The sequence below is a fragment of the Phyllobates terribilis genome, unplaced genomic scaffold, assembly GCF_046119375.1.
Source record: "Phyllobates terribilis strain yellow unplaced genomic scaffold, ASM4611937v1 Scaffold_2__4_contigs__length_985480577, whole genome shotgun sequence".
Taxonomy (NCBI): domain Eukaryota; kingdom Metazoa; phylum Chordata; class Amphibia; order Anura; family Dendrobatidae; genus Phyllobates; species Phyllobates terribilis.
In genome coordinates, this window is record NW_027362762.1 from 421,034,061 (window position 1) to 421,054,259 (window position 20,199).

Consider the following 20,199-nt stretch of genomic DNA (forward strand, 5'->3'; position numbering starts at 1 on the left):
TTTATAGTTAGTATAGGTATTCCACAGCATATCTATATATCCATCTGAATTAACAGTCCTTCTGAGGACTAATCCAGATGCATATATTCAGTGGTGAATGGTGATATCAGGAGTTAGGCAGGCAAGGTTTGTGGCAGACTGCAGTGCATATAGCACAAGGGGGTCCACTGCATGTTCTGTCTGCTGCTGCTGTTGTTACAGATATTTGTAGACATAGCCCCAGATATCAGGAGCCAGGTCTATTTTTTTTTTATATTAATCCTGGTTATTTGCTTAAAAAGCAAATCAGGCAGTATATGTGGCAGACTGCAGTGCATACTGCACAAGAGGGTCCATAGCATGTTCTGACTGATCCTGCTATTACAGATATTTGTAGACATAGCCCCAGATATCAGGAGCCAGGGCTATTTTTTTTTATCTTAATCCTGGTTATTTGCTTAAAAAGCAAATCAGGCAGTATATGTGGCAGACTGCAGTGCATACTGCACAAGAGGGTCCATAGCATGTTCTGACTGATCCTGCTATTACAGATATTTGTAGACATAGCCCCAGATATCAGGAGCCAGGGCTAATTTTTTTTATCTTAATCCTGATTTGCTTAAAAAGCAATCAAGTGTAAGACCATTTTTCTGCTCCATTTGCTTGTTAGCACTGCAGAATAAAGCCAGATCTTTTCCATATTACAGTGATAAAAATCCAGAAATTTGTAGTGAACATGGAAAATATTGGCTTCCATTTACAGTTTGTTGCAGTGTGTCGGTGAAGCTATTCACACGAGGTCACTGCGAAGAATAGTATTAGTAAACTACAGGCCCACTTTTTAAAACTGTGGGTCTCCATCAGACGTATCACATATAACTGCATTCCAAAATCAGCCATTTCTGGTTTCCATTTCCATTTTATTGCAGTGTGTCAGTGAAGCTATTCACAAGAGGTCGCTGTGAAGAATAGCAAAAGTAAACTACAGGCCCGCTTTCTAAAACCGTGGTTCTCCTACAGACGTATCACATATAACTGCGGTTCAAATCCAGCCATTTGTAGTGAACATGGAAAATATTGTTCTCCATTTAAAATGGGCAAGGTGCATGGCAAGGGACAGGAAAGTGGACGTGATGGTGATGGTGCATGCAGAGGTCGAGGCCAAGGCCGTGGGCAAGCTGAAATTGTGCCACAACAAACACACACATCTTGTCGCTCGACCATCCTGTCCCAATTACTAGGGGACCGCAGAACACCACTATTGAACACAGAGCAGTGTCAAAAGGTTGTTGGTTGGGTAGCAGATAATGCTTCCTGTCACTTTGCAACCACCTCCCTGTCTTCCACACGGTCAAGTCTCAGTAGCCATGAGTCTGGACCACATATTCCTCACCCTGATCCTCCTTCCTTCCACCATGCCGAGTGCCCGGAGAGAACTGATCCCACACTTGGACACTCAGAAGAGCTGTTAATTTTTCCATTTATAGATTCAGGCCTCTCGCCCGGCCAGCTTCAAGCAGGTGAAGAGGAGAATGAGTGTAGCGATGCCCAAATATTTGAGCAGCCATGGTCACACGAAAGCAATTGTGGGAAAGTGCAATTAATGTCACAAGAGGTGGATGATGATGAGACACAATTGCCAGAAAGTCAGGAGGAGGACCAGGGTGCGGAAGTGGAAGACGAGGTGCTAGATGATATAGTAACTGACCCAACCTGGCAGGGGGACATGCAGAGTGAAGACAGCAGCACACAGGGGGAAGAGAAGCAGAGCACCACAACAGGCAGGAACAAGCAGTGTGGTGGCTGCAGACACAAGGCGGGAAAGCGCTCCCCGTAACTCCAAAGCGACGGATGTTGCCAGTACAACTGTTAGGTCTTCCCGAGTCTGGTTGTTTTTTAAAGACTCTGCAGATAACCCCAAAAAGGCCATTTGCACCACCTGCCAGGCCAGCATCAGCAGGGGTAGCAAAACTAGCAGCCTGACCACCACCAGCATGGTCAGGCACATGGCAGCAAAGCCCCCAACTAAGTGGGCCGAACCCCAGGGTTCAGAAACAGTGTCTGTGGGTGACACCACTGCTTCTATTGCTGTTGTGCTTGCACGCCAATCCCCTGTCCATGGCACAAGCGAAGATGCCTCCCGCCCAGCATCTGTCATTGCACACTCTCAACTAGCACCATCAGCAAGCATGTCCAGGTCCTAGTCCCAGCGCAGCATTCAGTTTTCCTTACCCCAGTCCTTGGAACACAAGCGCAAATATGCAGCCAATGCCGAACAGGCCACACTACTAAATTCACACATTTTGCGAATGGTTGAGCTCGAAATGTTGCCTTTTCGGCTCATGGAGACAGATGCTTTCCGCAATCTAATGGCGACGGCCGTCCCTTGGTAATCGGTCCCCAGCCACCACTATTTCTCCCATCCCCGCATTACACAAACACCTGTCCCATAACATTAGCCATGCCCTCAACAACGCAGTTACTGGGAAAGTCCACCTAACCACGAACATGTACACAAGTGCTTGTGGGCAGGAATGGCACATCTTGCTGACGGCACACTGGGTTAATATAGTGGAAGCTGGGACCCAGTTGGACCTTGGGACGGAACACGTCCTCCCGACGCCGAGGATTGCGGGCCCTGGGTCAATCATGGTTGCCCCCACATTCGACAGCTCCTGCACCTCCTCCTCCTCTTCAGCCTACATCTCTGAAATGACCACATCAGTCACAAGCTGGAAGCACTGCAGCATTGCCTCGGCCAAGCGGCAACAGGCTGTGCTGAAGCTAATATGCTTAGGTGACAAACCACACAATGCTGAAGAGTTGTGGACAGCTCTGAAAGAGCAAGCAGATCTGTGGCTGACACCGCTGACCCTACTGCCAGGCATGGTCGTGTGTGACAAAGGCCGGAACCTGGTGGCGGCTCTGAAGCAAGGTGAGCTCACACACGTACCATGCCTGGCACATGTGCTTAACCTCGTGGTTCAGCGGTTTCTCAAAACCTACCCGGATCTGCCAGATCTGCTTGTCAAAGTACGCCGCATGTGTGCCCATTTTAGAAAGTCAGCTACAGCTTCCGCTGCCTTGCCGTGCTTCAGCAGCATTTGCAGCTTCCAGCTCGCTGACTGGTGTGCGATGTCCCAACGCATTGGAACTCTACATTGCAGATATTGGGAAGGATTTGTGAGCAGAAGAGGGCAGTTGTTGACTACCAGCATCAACAAGGCCATCGGTATTCAGGTCAGACCCCACACATAAGACCTGAGGAATGGACATGGATGTCAGACATATGTACCATCCTCCAAAACTTTGAGGACTCCACCAAGATGGTGAGCGGTGATGACGCCGTAATTAGCATCACCATCCCACTTCTCTGTTTTCTGAAACGCTCTCTGCTCACAATTAAAGAGGATGCATTGCTGGAGGAGCATGATGAGATTAAGCAAGAAACCATACAGGGTGATTCCACACAGCCCAGCCTCATCTCATCACAACGTGGATTGGGTGACAATGAGGAAGAGGAGGAGGAGGAAGAACAGGAGTCAGTTTCCTACCTGCACAACTGTCATACCGTCTTTTCAGCATGGATGGCCAGAGGACAGGGATGAGGAGGAGGAGAGCATGGTCAGTCATCCTCTTGGTGAGGACACGGAAGTCTTGTCTGTTAGCAGTCTGGCACGCATGGCTGAGTTTATGTTACGCTGCCTTTCCCGTGACCATTCCATTGTCCAAATTTTGGGGCACAGTCATTATTGGTTGGTGATACTTCTAGACCCACGCTGCAAGGAGTACTTTCTGTCTCTTATTCCCGCGCCGGATAGGCCTAATAAAATGGGGCAGTACCAGAAGGCCCTTGTTGCGGAATAATTAAAAAAATTCCCATCTGAAAACGCTGGCGGCAAAGGTCACAGTTTCTTGGACAACCAAGGAGTACAGGCGAGAGAGACACAAATACAATCCAGCAGAGGCAGGGGAACACTGTAAAAGTTCTGGGACAGTTTTCTCAGGCCCTCCCATCGCACAGGCCCTGAGGCGCGGGGTACTCTCACAAGGAGGGAAATGTTTCCGAAGATGCTGAGGAAGTACCTTGCCGACCGTACCAACGTTCTTCGTGAATCCTCTGTGCCTTATAATTAGTGGGTATCCAAGCTGAACACGTGGCATGAACTGGCTGTCTACGGCTTGGAGGTCCTGGCCTGCCCTGCTACTAGTGTTTTGTCAGAGCGGGTTTTTAGTGCCGCTGGTGGAATTATAACCAATAGCGGCATCCGCCTGTCAACTGAAAATGCTGACAGGCTGACTCTTATAAAAATGAACAAGGGCTGGATTGGACCAGACTTCTCAACACCACCGAAAGATAGCAGAATAACATAAACTCAAATACAGTGTATTTTTTTGGGGAGGTCTAAATCTATTCCCATGCACCTCTGTCTTCACACTCAGACATGGGTATACACTTCCTGATTTTGGCTATTTGCTCTTGTCCTCCTCCTTCTCCTCATCCTCATTCTCCACCACCATATCTACAATATCATCATATCTACGTCTCTTGCAAGGGGCATTGGAGGGAGTGCCTCCAAATTTTTGGCAGCCATTCATTCACTGCATAGGCAGCAGTATAGGAGACTCACTTCCTAATAATGGGTACATTTTTTTCAAGAGGCCCTCCTCTATGTTTCTTGCAAGAGGCATTGGAGTGCCTCCAAATTTTTGGCAGCCGTTGCAGTCACTGCATTCGCAAGAAAAGTATTGGAGACCCACTCCTTTCTAATGGGAACATGTCGTTACTGTGGCCCACCTTTATGTGTCTTAAATTGTTAGTGGGGTTTTTACTAAATTTTGGCAGCCGTTGTACTCACTGCATACCCTATAACCGGATAGCAGACCCGCTCCTTTCTAATGGGAACATGTCATACTCATTACTGAGGCTCACTTCTATGTGTCTTTAAATTGTTATTGGGGCTTTTCCCAAATTTTGTCAGCCGCTGTACTCACTGCATACACTTTAACTGGATAGCAGAACTGCTCCTTTATAATGGGAACATGTCATTTCTGTGGTCCACCTCTATGTGTCTTTAAATTGTTATTGGGGTTTTTCCCAAATTTTGGCTGCCGTTGTACTCACTGCTTACCCTATAACTGGATAGCAGAACTGCTCCTTTCTAGGAACATGTCGTTACTGAGGCCCACCTCTATGTGTCTTTAAATTGTTATTGGGGTTTTTCACAAATTTTGGTAGCCCTTGCAGTCATTACATGGGCATTACCACTATAGGAGACCCACTCCTTTATAGTGGAAACATTTTTTTTTACTGAGGCTCTCCTCTATGTTTCTTCAAAGGAGTATTGGGGTACGCCCAAATTTTTGGCAGCCCTTGCAGTCACTGTATACACAATAACAGTATAGGAGACCCACTCTTTAATAATGAGAACAACAAAGCATAGCCAGCTGTTGGCCCTTTAACAATAGTGAGGGCCGCCTGATGGCCCTTTAAAAATAGGCTGTGTGACTTCCAGAGTCCCTCCATCCTAAATGAAACAGGATGTGTCTGATCATGTCTCGCACACCACATGGCCAGATAAGGTAGTTAAAATGACATTTACCGGTGAATGTATTTTTCACCATTGAAAGCAATGCAAAAATGCATCAAAAACGCTACGTGTGAGCATAGGCCAAGGTGTGGAGGAGCATTTTTGTTTTTGGTTATTTATTTTGCCTTATATACAAGTCATTACCCTGGAAAGGATGTTCCTTAACATTTGTCCCAGGAAAATCCATTTTGGTTTTGTTTTTGTATGTTTTATTGTGAGTCCGTAAAAGTGGCGTAATACTCTGATAACATTGTTGACAGCAGTGACCTGGGAGTCAGAGATGCTTCCAGTGGTCTTCCCTATGCTGTTCCTATGTCATTTGAGCACTGTTCCCATCGATTTGGGCAATTTTTAGGCCCTCTGCAGACCGCCGGGGTGTGTGGAATGCTAGAGTTTCCTATAGACTTATATTGGGCTTGTTGCTTGGATCAAGTACTTGAGCATTCCAATTTGCTTGACCCGAGCAACGAGAGCCCGAGAATTTTAATGCTCGCTCATCACTACTCAACAGTCATCTACCATACACGCGAACATGTCCTTTGAGGCCAGCTATTGGCTGTAGAAGTCAAGTGACTGATATTTGTGAGATCAACACTTCCATTATTAGCAGGGACAAGCAAAGTCAGCGTTATGAATAGAGATGAGCGTTGTTCTACTCGAACTATTCGCCAATCTCAAATTCGAGCTGTTTTGGGCGGTGTTCGAGCCGTTCGGCGAACACGAACGATTTGAGAAAAATTCGGCTGTTCGAGGTTATGTTCGATAACTGTTCGTGCACCAAAATCATAACTGGATTTTTTCTCAGTAATGATGAAAATTAATGTTAATACGCAGTTTAAGTGTACAGCGGGGTGGGGGGAGGGGCAGGGGATGGATCTCTGCAGGAATAATGAAGATCTCCATTTTTTTTTCTCTTTCCCGCATTTGCAGTGGGGAGGTGCAGTCTGTCAGCCTATCAGCAGCGCACACACGGAGCGAACTGCTGTTTTTCACACAAGCAAGGGCATGTGTCATTGGCAGTGTATGTCACATGTCCTTGCCCTATAAGACCAAGCCATTTTCCCCGTCGCCACCATTTTCTCACTGCTGCAGCTGCGTGTTAGACGGCACCGCTGTTGCGGTGTGCGCTATACCTTGTTAATTTCAAGCCAATTTTCGCACAAATATACAGATAGCTTGGGAGTAGGGAATAGTTGTGATTGCAGTCCTTTTAAGGACTAGGTTACAGCATTTCCTACGACTTTTATCAGGCAGGTCTGTGCTCTTAAATAGATAGATTGTGGGAGTAAAGACTAATTGTAATTGCAGTCCTTTTCAGGACTAGGTTACATCAGTTCCTATCAGTTTTTGCCAGGCAGGTCTGTGCCAGTGCTGTGCAAGTTTTTTTCACAGCATTTGGCTGAATCTAGCAAAGCTAATCCTTTTTGGCCTATTGCAGAGTGTGTTAGTCAGTGGAGTAGCCTATCTGTGTTGCAAGATATACCACCTGTGTATAGAATACTGACCTCCATCAGGTTGCAAATTGAATATAATTTTTTTCTGCATCTAGCTCTGAAAAAATATTTGGGCTTCTAGCAGTATGTGGGACTTGTTCTATTAGTCCATCTATACTGACCTCCATCAGGTTGCAAACTGAATATAATTTTTTTCTGCATCTAGCTCTGAAAAAATATTTGGCCTTCTAGCAGTGTGTGGGACTTTCTCTATTAGTCCATCTATACTGACCTCCATCAGGTTGCAAATTAAAAATAATTTTTATCTGCATCTAGATCTGAAAAAATATTTGGCCTTCTAGCAGTGTGTGGGACTTTCTCTATTAGTCCATCTATACTGACCTCCATCAGGTTGCAAATTAAAAATAATTTTTATCTGCATCTACCTCTGAAAAAATATTTGGGCTTCTAGCTGTGTGTGGGACTTGTTCTATTAGTCCATCTATACTGACCTCCATCAGGTTGCAAACTGAATATAATTTTTTTCTGCATCTAGCTCTGAAAAAATATTTGGCCTTCTAGCAGTGTATGGGACTTTCTCTATTAGTCCATCTATACTGACCTCCATCAGGTTGCAAACTGAATATATTTTTTTCTGCATCTACCTCTGAAAAAATATTGGGCTTCTAGCTGTGTGTGGGACTTGTTCTATTAATCCATCTATACAGACCTCCATCAGGTTGCAAACTGAATATATATTTTTTCTGCATCTACCTCTGAAAAAATATTGGGCTTCTAGCTGTGTGTGGGACTTGTTCTATTAATCCATCTATACAGACCTCCATCAGGTTGCAAACTGAATATAATTTTTTTCTGCATCTAGCTCTGAAAAAATAGTTGGCCTTCTAGCAGTGTGTGGGACTTTCTCTATTAGTCCATCTATACTGACCTCCATCAGGTTGCAAATTAAAAATAATTTTTATCTGCATCTAGCTCTGAAAAAATATTTGGCCTTCTAGCAGTGTGTGGGACTTTCTCTATTAGTCCATCTATACTGACCTCCATCAGGTTGCAAATTAAAAATAATTTTTATCTGCATCTACCTCTGAAAAAATATTTGGGCTTCTAGCTGTGTGTGGGACTTGTTCTATTAGTCCATCTATACTGACCTCCATCAGGTTGCAAACTGAATATAATTTTTTTCTGCATATAGCTCTGAAAAAATATTTGGCCTTCTAGTAGTGTGTGGGACTTTCTCTATTAGTCCATCTATACTGACCTCCATCAGGTTGCAAATTAAAAATAATTTTTATCTGCATCTAGCTCTGAAAAAATATTTGGCCTTCTAGCAGTGTGTGGGACTTTCTCTATTAGTCCATCTATACTGACCTCCATCAGGTTGCAAATTAAAAATAATTTTTATCTGCATCTACCTCTGAAAAAAAAAAAGGGCTTCTAGCTGTGTGTGGGACTTGTTCTATTAGTCCATCTATACTGACCTCCATCAGGTTGCAAACTGAATATAATTTTTTTCTGCATCTAGCTCTGAAAAAATATTTGGCCTTCTAGCAGTGTGTGGGACTTTCTCTATTAGTCCATCTATACTGACCTCCATCAGGTTGCAAATTAAAAATAATTTTTATCTGCATCTAGCTCTGAAAAAATATTTGGCCTTCTAGCAGTGTGTGGGACTTTCTCTATTAGTCCATCTATACTGACCTCCATCAGGTTGCAAATTAAAAATAATTTTTATCTGCATCTAGCTCTGAAAAAAATATTTGGCCTTCTAGCAGTGTGTGGGACTTTCTCTATTAGTCCATCTATACTGACCTCCATCAGGTTGCAAATTAAAAATAATTTTTTCTGCATCTACCTCTGAAAAAATATTGGGCTTCTAGCTGTGTGTGGGACTTGTTCTATTAATCCATCTATACAGACCTCCATCAGGTTGCAAACTGAATATAATTTTTTTCTGCATCTAGCTCTGAAAAAATATTTGGCCTTCTAGCAGTGTGTGGGACTTTCTCTATTAGTCCATCTATACTGACCTACATCAGGTTGCAAACTGAATATATTTTTTTTCTGCATCTACCTCTGAAAAAATATTTGGGCTTCTAGCTGTGTGTGGGACTTGTTCTGTTAGTCCATCTATACTGACCTCCATCAGGTTGCAAATCGAATATAATTTTTTTCTCCATCTAACCCAGCCAATAGTTTTGGCCTAATACCACAGTTTGGCCACTCAGCTCTGCTCGGTTCCCATCCATTGTTTTTTTGTGCAAACAACTCCAGAGTTGTGAATTAGTTAACCACCAAAATGAGTGGAAAAAGGCCTGCTGCTGGTGGAAAGGGGAATAGGCGTGTTGGGAAGGGGAAAAAAGGTTGTGTCCGTGGGGTAGGTGTTAAAGCAACAGTAACATCTGCAGAAGAAAGACCATCTTCCAGCCAAACTAAAATGTCTACTTCTTTTAGCGGACAATGTGATAAGATCCCTTTCTTACGGCCACGCCAATCGCTACAAATTCCAGATGAGGCACAAAAACAGCAGGTGCTTCAACGGATATCAAGTGCTCCTTTAAGTGGGCTCTCCTCCACATCAACTTCAACATCACAAATACTCCAGTCCTCAAAGGTGTCACCCCAATCGCACTTGCTTCCTCACAGCTCCCAAATCTCCAGCTGCCCGTCTGAGTATGAGGTAGAACAGATGGTTGAGTCTGCAGAGCTGTTTACTCATACTATAGCCTGGGAATCAGAGGTCGACTCCAGCGCTTCTGTGAATCCAGACGAGGAAATGATCTGCACTGATGCCCAGAATCTTTATGAGTCGGATCCAGGACCAGACGCAGAAGGTTCTGACCATAATGTAGACCCTCATTCCCAAACTGTAACTCCTGTTGGTGGAGACAATGAGGAAGACGATGATGAGACTCAAATACCTGATTGGAGCAACAACTTTAGTTTTTTGTCAGGGCAGGAACAGGTTGGCTCTGAGGACGACGGGTGTGATAACGCACAGGGTGATGATGATGAGGTTGGAGATCCCACTTACTGTCAACCCACAGTCAGCCAAGAGATGAGGTCAGCAGAGGAGGTGGAGGAAGATGCTAGTGACGACGAGGTCAGGTTGCGCCTTCCTGGACAGAGACGTAGTACTGGAAGCACGTCAACAACTGCATCCTCAAACACAACTCTGCCTCTCACCACAAGTCGTGGTGGCTCTTCAGGTCGCATGGGTGCTAAGCCTTGCATAGCCTGGGCATTTTTTCAGATCGATAAAGATGACCCAACTCGTGTTATCTGTAACATTTGTCAGCAAAAGCTAAGTAGAGGCCAAAAAATACATAGTTTGAGTACTTCATGCATGAACCGGCACATGGACATGAAGCATAAGTTGCAGTGGGAAGCTCAGTGTGCTACAATGCGGCCTAGCCGGCCGGGCCAACCACCGTCTGCCATATCTTGTGCATCCGCGGCCTCTTCATCCTCTGTGACTGGGGGGACAGCAGTCACACCTGTTTTGGGGCGCAGACCTGCCACCTCTTTACCCGCAACAGCCAGCGTGATTGGCAGGTCATCATTTTCTTTGGAGGTGGTAACACCAGCTGGTGTTGAGCGCTGTCCGACATCGATAGCACCACCTTTGGATCAAGGCAACCTAACATGTCCGCCTGCATCTTCCTCACAGACCGGCAGTTTGCCGGGGACACCCTTATCAACCCCGTCTAAGCACAATAGCCAGCCCTCGGTCCCTCAGATGTGGACAAGTAAAAGACCATTTCCTCCTAGCCATGAGAAAGCTAAGAGGTTGAATTTCACCATCTGCAAGCTCTTGGCTACAGAAATGCTGCCTTTCCGCCTGGTGGACACAGAGGATTTTCGAGACCTTATGTCCGTCGCAGTGCCCCAGTACCAGATGCCCAGTCGGCACTACTTCTCAAAGAAAGGTGTGCCTGCGCTCCACCAGCATGTCGCACACAACATCACCGCTTCTTTGAGAAACTCTGTGTGTGACAGGGTGCATTTCACCACAGACACTTGGACGAGTAGGCATGGACAGGGGCGTTACATGTCGCTGACTGGGCACTAGGTAACTATGGTGACAGCAGGACAAGGGGCTGCTGTCCAAGTCTTGCCGTCCCCACGAGTTGTGCGTCAATCCTCTTTATGTCAAAGTTCCTCCACTGCTTCTGCCTCCTCAACCTCCTCTCGGTCTTCCACCTGCACCCAAAGCCTGTCTGGTCATGCCACAAGCTTTCTAACTGCGCAGAAGGGATCCTGCACACCTCCTTACTATGCTGGCAGTAGGGCTCAACGTCATCAGGCGGTTTTTACTTTGAAATGTCTGGGAAATGTGAGTCACACAGCTGAGGAGTTGTGGTCAGCTCTGGAGAACCAATTTCAAGAATGGTTGTCTCCACTGGACCTGAAACCAGGGAAGGCCGTGTGCGACAATGCTGCAAACCTGGGTGCGGCCCTTCGCCGGGGCAATGTCACACACGTGCCTTGTATGGCTCACGTGTTGAACCTGGTTGTCCAGCAATTTTTATCCCACTATCCCAGACTAGATGGCCTTCTGCAGAGGGCACGGTCGCTGTGTGCTCACTTCCACCGTTCGCATCCCGCAGCTCAGCGACTTACATCTCTACAGAAGTCGTTGGGCCTGCCACTTCACCGGCTAAAATGCGATGTGCCTACCCGGTGGAATTCAACTCTGCACATGTTGCAGCGACTGTGGCAGCACCGACAAGCCCTGGTGCAATACGTTCTGACGTATAGCCTGGGCCAACGAGATCCAGAGGTGGGGAAAATCACGCTGGAGGAGTGGTCTCAGATCAGGGACCTATGCACCCTTCTGTACAGTTTTGAAATGGCGACGAAGATGTTTAGTGCTGACGATGCCATTATCAGCATGACTATTCCGGTGATTTACATGCTGGAGCACATGTTAAACAGAATTCGGAGTCAGGTGGTGGCACAAGAGGAGGTGGAGGAAGTAGAGGAGGAGGAGTTGTATGCGGAAGGGCTAACATCTGCAAGGTCCAGACGGTCGGCAGCACCAAGGCGGCAGGCATGTGAGGGTGGGGGAGATGGTTTTACCAGGGCGCATGGTAGCAGCCAAACTACTGAGGAAGGTGCAGGAGCCCAGGAAGAAGTGGAGGACGAACTGATGGAAGACTCATCAGATGAGGGAGACCTTGATCACATTTCTGTTGTGCGAGGTTGGGGGGAGAGGACAGAGGAAGGAAGCATGATTGTTACCTCGCCACCAACACAACAGGGACTTGGTGCTCCTGGGTGCGCAACACACATGAGTGCCTACCTGCAACATGACCCTCGAATTGTGAGAATTAGAAATAATCATGACTACTAGGTTGCCACACTGTTAGATCCCCGGTACAAAAGTAAATTTGCAGAAATTATTCCTGCCATAGAAAGGGATGCACGCATGCAGGAGTATCAGCAGAGACTGTTGCAGAATCTTACATGTGCTTTTCCACAAAACACCAGTGGTGCACGTAGTGAATCTCACAGTTCCAACTTGCCAACCGTGGGACCGTCAAGTGTTCAGCACTCAAACCGTAACAGAACCACAGTATCTGCTGGTAACATCAATTTTGCGGAATCATTTCACCACTTTTTTAGCCCATCCTTTGCAAGGCCACAGGAGACAAGAAGTCTGACACATAGTCAACGCCTAGAGACGATGGTACAGGAGTATCTCCAAGTAAACATTGAAGCCATGACTGTGTCACTGGACCCTTGCTCTTTTTGGGCTTCCAATCTGGATAAATGGCCGGAGCTAGCCACTTACGCCTTGGAGATCTTGTCATGCCCCGCAGCCAGCGTTCTGTCTGAACGTGTGTTCAGCGCTGCTGGTGGTGTGCTGACAGATAAGCGCACGCGGCTCTCCACTGATAATGTAGACAGACTCACGTTCATAAAGATGAACAAATCATGGATCCGAAACGACTTTTCTACCCCTGTGTCATCCTGGGGAGAGTAAAAGCTTGATGATTGGTTAAAATCACCCTACCAACCGTTTTAAGCTTTCAAATTACTAATCATGTTTATCTGTATCTTGGCTGGAAAATAATTTGGGCTTTGTAGCAGTGTGCAGCACTGATTCTATTAGGCCATCTATAATAAGCTCCACCAGATTTAAAATTACTAATCATGTTTATCTGTATCTTCACTGGAAAATAATTTGGGCTTTGTAGCAGTGTGCAGCACTGATCCTATTAGGCCATCTATACTAAGCTCCACCAGATTTAAAATTAATAATAATTTTTAGCTGTATCTAGCCCGGAAAATAATTTTGGGGCTCCGAGATGCGCAAGACACATAAGTGCCTTCTTGCTGCAATACCTGCAACATGACCCTCATATTGTCAGAATTCGAAGTAATCATGACTACTGGGTTGCCACACTCTTAGATCCCCAAAACTTTTCGATCAACCTTTTCATTTTAATAAAGACCAAAAAAATGGTCATTTTTGAAATTATAAGCATTAGCAGGTTATTAGAAACTGAAATCAAACAGTTTTCAACTCAAAACTTTATTCTAGGTGATGTTACATTTTCACATAGGACCCCTTGTTCGAAAGGAGCTTCTGAACTCTCTCGTCCATTGAATTTGTCAGGTTTTGGATGGTTTCTGCTTCAATTGTTTTGCATGAGGACAGAATACCCTCCCAGAGCTGTTGCTTAGATGTGAACTGCCTCCCGCCATCATAGACACTCCTTTTGATGATGCTCCAGAGGTTCTGAATGGGGTAGAGGTCAGGGGAGCATGGGGGTCACACCATAAGTTTGTCCCCTTTTATGCCCATATCAGCCAGAGATGCAGATGTTTTATGTGCAGCATGAGATGGTGCATTATCATGCAAAAAAATGATCTTGCTGTGAAATACACGGTTCTTCTTCTTGAACCATGGCAGGAAGTGCTGTTTGAGAAAATCCACATACATTATGGAGTTCATCTTTAGCGCCTTCAGGGATCCTAAAGGGGCCGACAATCTCTCTCCCCATGATTCCAGCCCAAAACATTACTCCACCTCCTCCTTGTTGGTGCTGTAGCCGTGTTTGCGTGGGGTGTCCATCAACCAGCCATCCTCCACTCCATCCATCTGGACCATCGAGCGCTGCACGGCACTCATCCGTGAACAAAACAGTTTTGAAATCAGTCTTCATGTAATGTTTGGCCCACTGGAGCCGTTTCTGCTTGTGTGAAGTGGATAGAGGAGGTCGACAGGATGGCGTATGCACAGCTGCAAACCTCTGAAGGACCCTGCATCTTGTTGTTCGGGGGACGTTGGAGGCACCAGCAGCTTCAAAAACTTGTCTGCTGCTATGACAAGGCTTTTTTGCCGCTGCTCTTTTAACCTGACGTAATTGCCTGTAGGAAAGAGTCCTCAATTTGCCCTTATCAGCACGCACACGTGTGTACTGTGAATCAGCTACATACTTCTTGATTGCCAAGACACTTCATCCTGATCATCGCACAATGTTGATTGTAGTCATGCCTTGACCTAAACACTCCACAATTTGTTCCTTCTCAGCAGCCGACACATCCTTTTTCTTTCCCATTTTGGCAGAAAATGTAGGCTGCTTAATAATGTGAGACAGCCTTCTTAAGTAGTCTTGCCTTTCATTGGACACACCTGCCAAACTAATTAGCACAGGTGTCTGCAATTTCTTACAGTGATATAAAGAGCCCTGACACACATCACCATCAATGAGTTTAACTGACAAACAAACAAATTCTTCCCTTATCACTCCTAAACACTTTTTGCATAATAATTTGGAACACAGTGTACATGTGCTTTTCCACAAAACACCAGTGGTTCACGTAGTGAATCTTACAGTTCTAACTTGCCAACCGTGGTCTATATGGAGTTGTTCAATAAAGGGCCCAAAATTAAGATAACATAGATGGGAGAGGTCTCTATGAATAGGAATTCCTAAGTATTTGATACCCTGTGAGGGCCAGGCAAAGGGAAAGTTGGACTGGATGGAATCCTATATGGATTTGGGGAGGGAGACATCGAGGGCCTTAGACTTCGCTGCATTGATTTTAAAATTTGACCATGTAACAAAGTGATCTATTTCAGCCATAACAGCATGGATGGATATATGTGATTGAGTGATATATACTAGGACATCATCAGCAAATAGAGAGCACTAGTACTCGGTGCCTCCCACCTCAATCCACCTAATATTGGGGTTATGGCGAATTGATGAGAGCAGGTGCTCCGTCACTAGGATGTATAAGAGAGGGGACAGAGGACATCCCTGCCTTGTCCCATTGGTGATTGTGAAAGGTGATGAAAATGTTCTGATGCACCCCCTGGGCCTTGGGACACCCGGAGCCGGACCCTTTTTGGTGGATGCTGGTGGTTGTAGTCTTCGTGGCGGCGACCCGGTTCCGTGGCTCAGGGTGGTCAAACCAGTGGCGGAACTATTTATGTGGTTTTGATGTTTAAATGTCCGACTACGCCACCCGTGGATTGCGGTCAGAGTGAACCGCCGCTGCAGGGCAGACCGCTGAGGCTGGTGTTGTGGGTGCAGCAGAGCGTAGCATAACTCCCCACGGGAGGAGTATAGCCTCAGGGCAGGGTATGCGGAGGATGGGGGTGATGGTGCAGGGCAGCAGCAGTAACGACACGGAGTCAGTGATGCAGTCCAGGGCCTTTACTCACAGTTCTTATTATCCAGACCACGTCTGCAGGTAACGGCTGCCCACGTCGTACTGTGCTCACCAGGTGAGGGGCTCAGACAACTCCTAGATAACTTTGGAGCGCTTCACAGGACCCCCTTTGTGTGTCCTTTGTCTGGCCTTTCTTACCAACCCTTCTGTCCGGCTGCCTCGGGCCTCCTCTTGGTAAACTTGGCGCCAGTTTCCCTGACCCTATGTGGTGCCTTCCTAGCGGGTGTAGCGAGGGGCTGCGCCACATAAAATGTCAGAGCCTCCGGTTTCTAGCTGAGGGTCGTTTCCTGCCTCCACTAGTTTCGGGGACCGGTCTCCCCCTTTGGCCTGACCCCTCCACGCAGGTGGATTCGGGCGTGCGGTGGCGACTCGCCCGTCCGCACCCCTGGGATCCCTTCATTCCTCGTTCCTGGAGCCTTCTCCGCTCCTCTTCCTTCCTTCTCCCTCTTCCAGGCCTGGGCCTCTGTTACTAGGCCCGCCTCCGGAGCAGAGCTCATGCAGAGCCCCTGCTCCCTGCCACTTCTGCTCAGACTTCTCTGCACTGAACTAAGATGGTGCCCACCTTTTATCCTCCCTTCTCAATGCACCCAGGAACTGCTTCCTCCCTGCTCCTGCACTACAGGGTTCCCCATCCTCAGTGTTCCCTCCCACCACTCCAGCCAGTGACAGGGACTGTCGTGCCCATCTCAGGGGCATATTGGTCGCCCTGCCCCACGGCAATGTGGTGTAATGCATGCAGGTGTCGGGTCCTGATCCACACTCCATCCTTACCTGAGAGTGAGATATCACACCTCTGGGTGAGGTGCAATACCTCTGTAGCAACCGAGCCCTCAGGGTGCTACAGTTCCATTTATCTTCAGCCTAGGTGACGTATTGTGATACAGGGCCGTGATTTTGGCTATAAAAGGGTCCCGTAGACCCCTACCCCAAGCTTTTTAAGAGAATAAGAAATGTTGTGCCAGGAGACTCTATGGAATGCTTTCTCAGCATCCAACGAGAGTATCTAATTACAAATTTTTAACTGCATCTAGCCCAGAAAATACTTTGTGCCTAGTAGCAGTGTCTGCTAGTCAGCGGATTATCCCGGCTGTTAAGCAAGCTACACCACCTGTAGTTTGGACACTTAATTTTTTCAAAGGAAATGCTTCGGGACCACGGGATACTCAGTGAAGAGCATCAGGAGGCACCCCAAGGCATAGGGTCTGGGACTGGCAGTAGGATGCCTTGCGGTGGACAGCCGAGCTCGATCCTTATAAAAGCTTTTTAACTGCAGCAGCTTTAGTGGACGCTACTGGAGCTGGAATTACGCGGCTGCTGGCATGAGACTTGCCCTCCAATAGATCCTTGTAAATGGATTTAAAGTGTATTCATTCAAATTAGAGAGACAATTTAAATTAAAAAGCTTAGAGCTGCCTCCACCACAGGGGGGCTCGCTCGACCCACCAGCGGACAGGCACCAGTATTAGGAGAGGGGGGCTGGCCGTCAGGGTTCACCGCGGCTCTGGCACAAACCCAGCGACACGGAGGTGGCACGGGCAGGAGCGGACTGAACGTGTCGGCTTCTCACTTTTTGGATTTTAGAAGGGCATGACATGCCTATATCTGTGTCTCCCCCTCCTTTAACTCCTCCACCTCTTTTCTTTTCGCATGACTATATGTACTTGTCACTTTTCCATGTGTTAGTTGTGTCTTCTGAGCAGTTTGTCAGCTTTTGGACACCTTTGAAGGTGTTTTCTATGTGTTTCTATGTGTTTTTGTTTGCCTGCCATTGGTTTTAACGGTGTTCGAAGGTGTTCGACGAACAGTTCGACGAACAGTTTCGGCGAACACACGGGTGTTCGACGAACCGAACCGAACTCGAACACTACGGGGGTGGCTCAACACTAGTTATGAAACAGCAGGGGATTGAATAAGTTAGTTACAGTATACCATTTTCTTTATACAACATTGCACTATAACCATACCTACTATGTAACCAGTGTTAAATCATCTTTGAAAAGTCCTTTAAAATACCTTCAAAACAAGAAAGAAGCTACCAAGGTATATTTTAACACTGATTTACCTCTTCTTCATTTATAAAAACTTTCTGTACTGCTATGGTCATCTCCTGAACATATCTGCTGTAATCCACTGTACTAGACATCCTGTGGCCATACACCCAGTCACATTCATGTCTCCAAAGCCTTAGAAGCTTTTCAGTTGTGGTCTTTCCATCTAGAGACAGACAGATGTTCCTGCAACATTGTGGAGAGAATCATTAAAATAGAAGACTCTTTAAAGGGTTATACCAGCTAAACGAATATGTCAAATAATGAATTTTCAAGAGTGCCTCAATACCTACCACAATTCATTCAGAAGGTACACAATGACTTTTAATATAATTGTATTGTTAAGGCAAAAGTTTCCTTTATCATTTGAAGTTTTCCAACTTAACAAACCATATTTTACAAAAGATGGAATGGTCTGTTTAAAATATACAAAAAATAGTCAAAATTGGGCAGTTTGATCCAACTTCTATCTTGTGTCTGGGACTAAAAATCAACCCTAGCACACGAACACCACCAGCCTAGATCCAATATACCCCCATCAAGAAAAGATACGAGCGCACAACGCAAGTTTCAGCAAATTTTCTTTACCTTGTCATATCCTTCAGCACACCCATAAAGTGATTGTACAAAGCTGAAAAAAATTGCTTTTTTTGTAGGTGCTTTTGTCGGTGTGGATGTCTTCAGAAAATCAAATGAGGCACGCTCACCTTCCAATACAACAAGAGGATCCTACACAGTAGAGCTGTCTGTGCCATCCAGATGTCAACAGAACCACTGAGTCCTATGATTTACTGCGGCAGTTAGGTGACTGGAGGAGAGAGTGCTAATAAAACACTGACATCCAGATGGCGCAGATATTTTTTGCGAATCCAAATTGGATCCACTAGAGTGACAGAAGGTGAGTATGCCTCCATGTGCTATTTTGAAAAGATCCATAACTACAAATATAAATGTTTTCAGCATTGGACAAACCCCTTTAAACATGTAACCACATCATCAGCACAAGAAGGAAAATAAAAGTGCAGAACAAAAATATCTAATCACACAGGTAAGACTGGTAAGGAACAAACACATTAAGCAAAGGGCCCCTGTGAAAGAACTTATCAGAACTTCTCTCCACAGTAGCATATGGCATACAATAAAAAGATGTTGTACATGCATAAAAACTTAGCAGTTCATGAATCAGAACATCGCAGCACGTGCCAAAGAAGGACTCTGTAAATCAGACAGGTACAGTTTACATGTCACAAGTATGGTGCACACATCACACAATCACAACACACGTCAAACAAGAATAGTACACTGTCATACAAGCACTATATTAATTAATCACTTTGCTAATTTCACATAAACATGGGGCATGCATCACACATGCACAGCTCACATGTCACACAAGCACTATGCTAATGTCACAAAATACAGATAATGTGTCAAATAATTATTGAATACATGCACTATGCTAACATCCAACAAGCAGAGAGTGCACATCACACATGCACAGCACACACATTACACAGGCACAGTTCACGCAAGTATAGCGAGCAGGTCACACAAGCACTATGCTAATGTTACACAAGTTTAGTGCACATGTAACACCAGCACAGTGCACATGTCACACAAGTATGACGCACAAGTCACACAAGTATGACAGACAAGTCACACAAGCACTATGCTAATATCACAAAGCATAGCACGCACATCACACAAGCACACCTCACATATCACACAAGTATACTATGCATAAGCACTATGCTCATATCACACAAGCACAGCACACATGTCACACAATTATAGCACACAAGTCACACAAGCAATATGCAAATGTCACATAAGCACAATGTACACATCACGCAAGTCACACAAGCACAGCAATCATGTCACACAACTACGGTGCACACATTACAAAAACACTATGCTAACATCCCACACCATAGTGCACACATCAAACAAGCACTATGCTAATGTCACACAAACACAGCATACACATCCCACAAACACAATGTACACATCACACAAGCACATGAAATAAGTACAGCACACACAAATGTAGGACATACAGTACAGACCAAAAGAATGGACACACCTTCTCATTTAAAGATTTTTTCTATTTTCATGACTATGAAAATTGTACATTCACACTGAAGGCATCAAAACTATGAATTAACACATGTGGAATTATATACTTAACAAAAAAGTGTGAAACAACTGAAAATATGTCTTATATTCTAGGTTCTTCAAAGTAGCCACCTTTTGCTTTGATGACTGCTTTGCACACTCTTGGCATTCTCTTGATGAGCTTCAAGAGGTAGTCACCGGAAATGGTCTTCCAACAATCTTGAAGGACTTCCCAGAGATGCTTAGCACTTGTTGGCCCTTTTGCCTTCACTCTGCGGTCCAGAACACCCCAAACCATCTCGATTGGGTTCAGGTCTGGTGACT

The 20,199-nt window shown here is 45.7% G+C and overlaps 1 protein-coding gene across 1 annotated transcript in view; it reads right to left on the reverse strand.

Annotated features, from left to right (window-relative positions):
• The window catches only part of LOC141213014 (uncharacterized), a 903,379-nt gene that overhangs the window by 436,995 nt on the left and 446,185 nt on the right, over nucleotides 1-20,199 (reverse strand). The window contains 1 exon segment of the mRNA XM_073665145.1: nucleotides 17,775-17,946. Coding sequence (XP_073521246.1) covers nucleotides 17,775-17,946 — 172 coding nt within the window.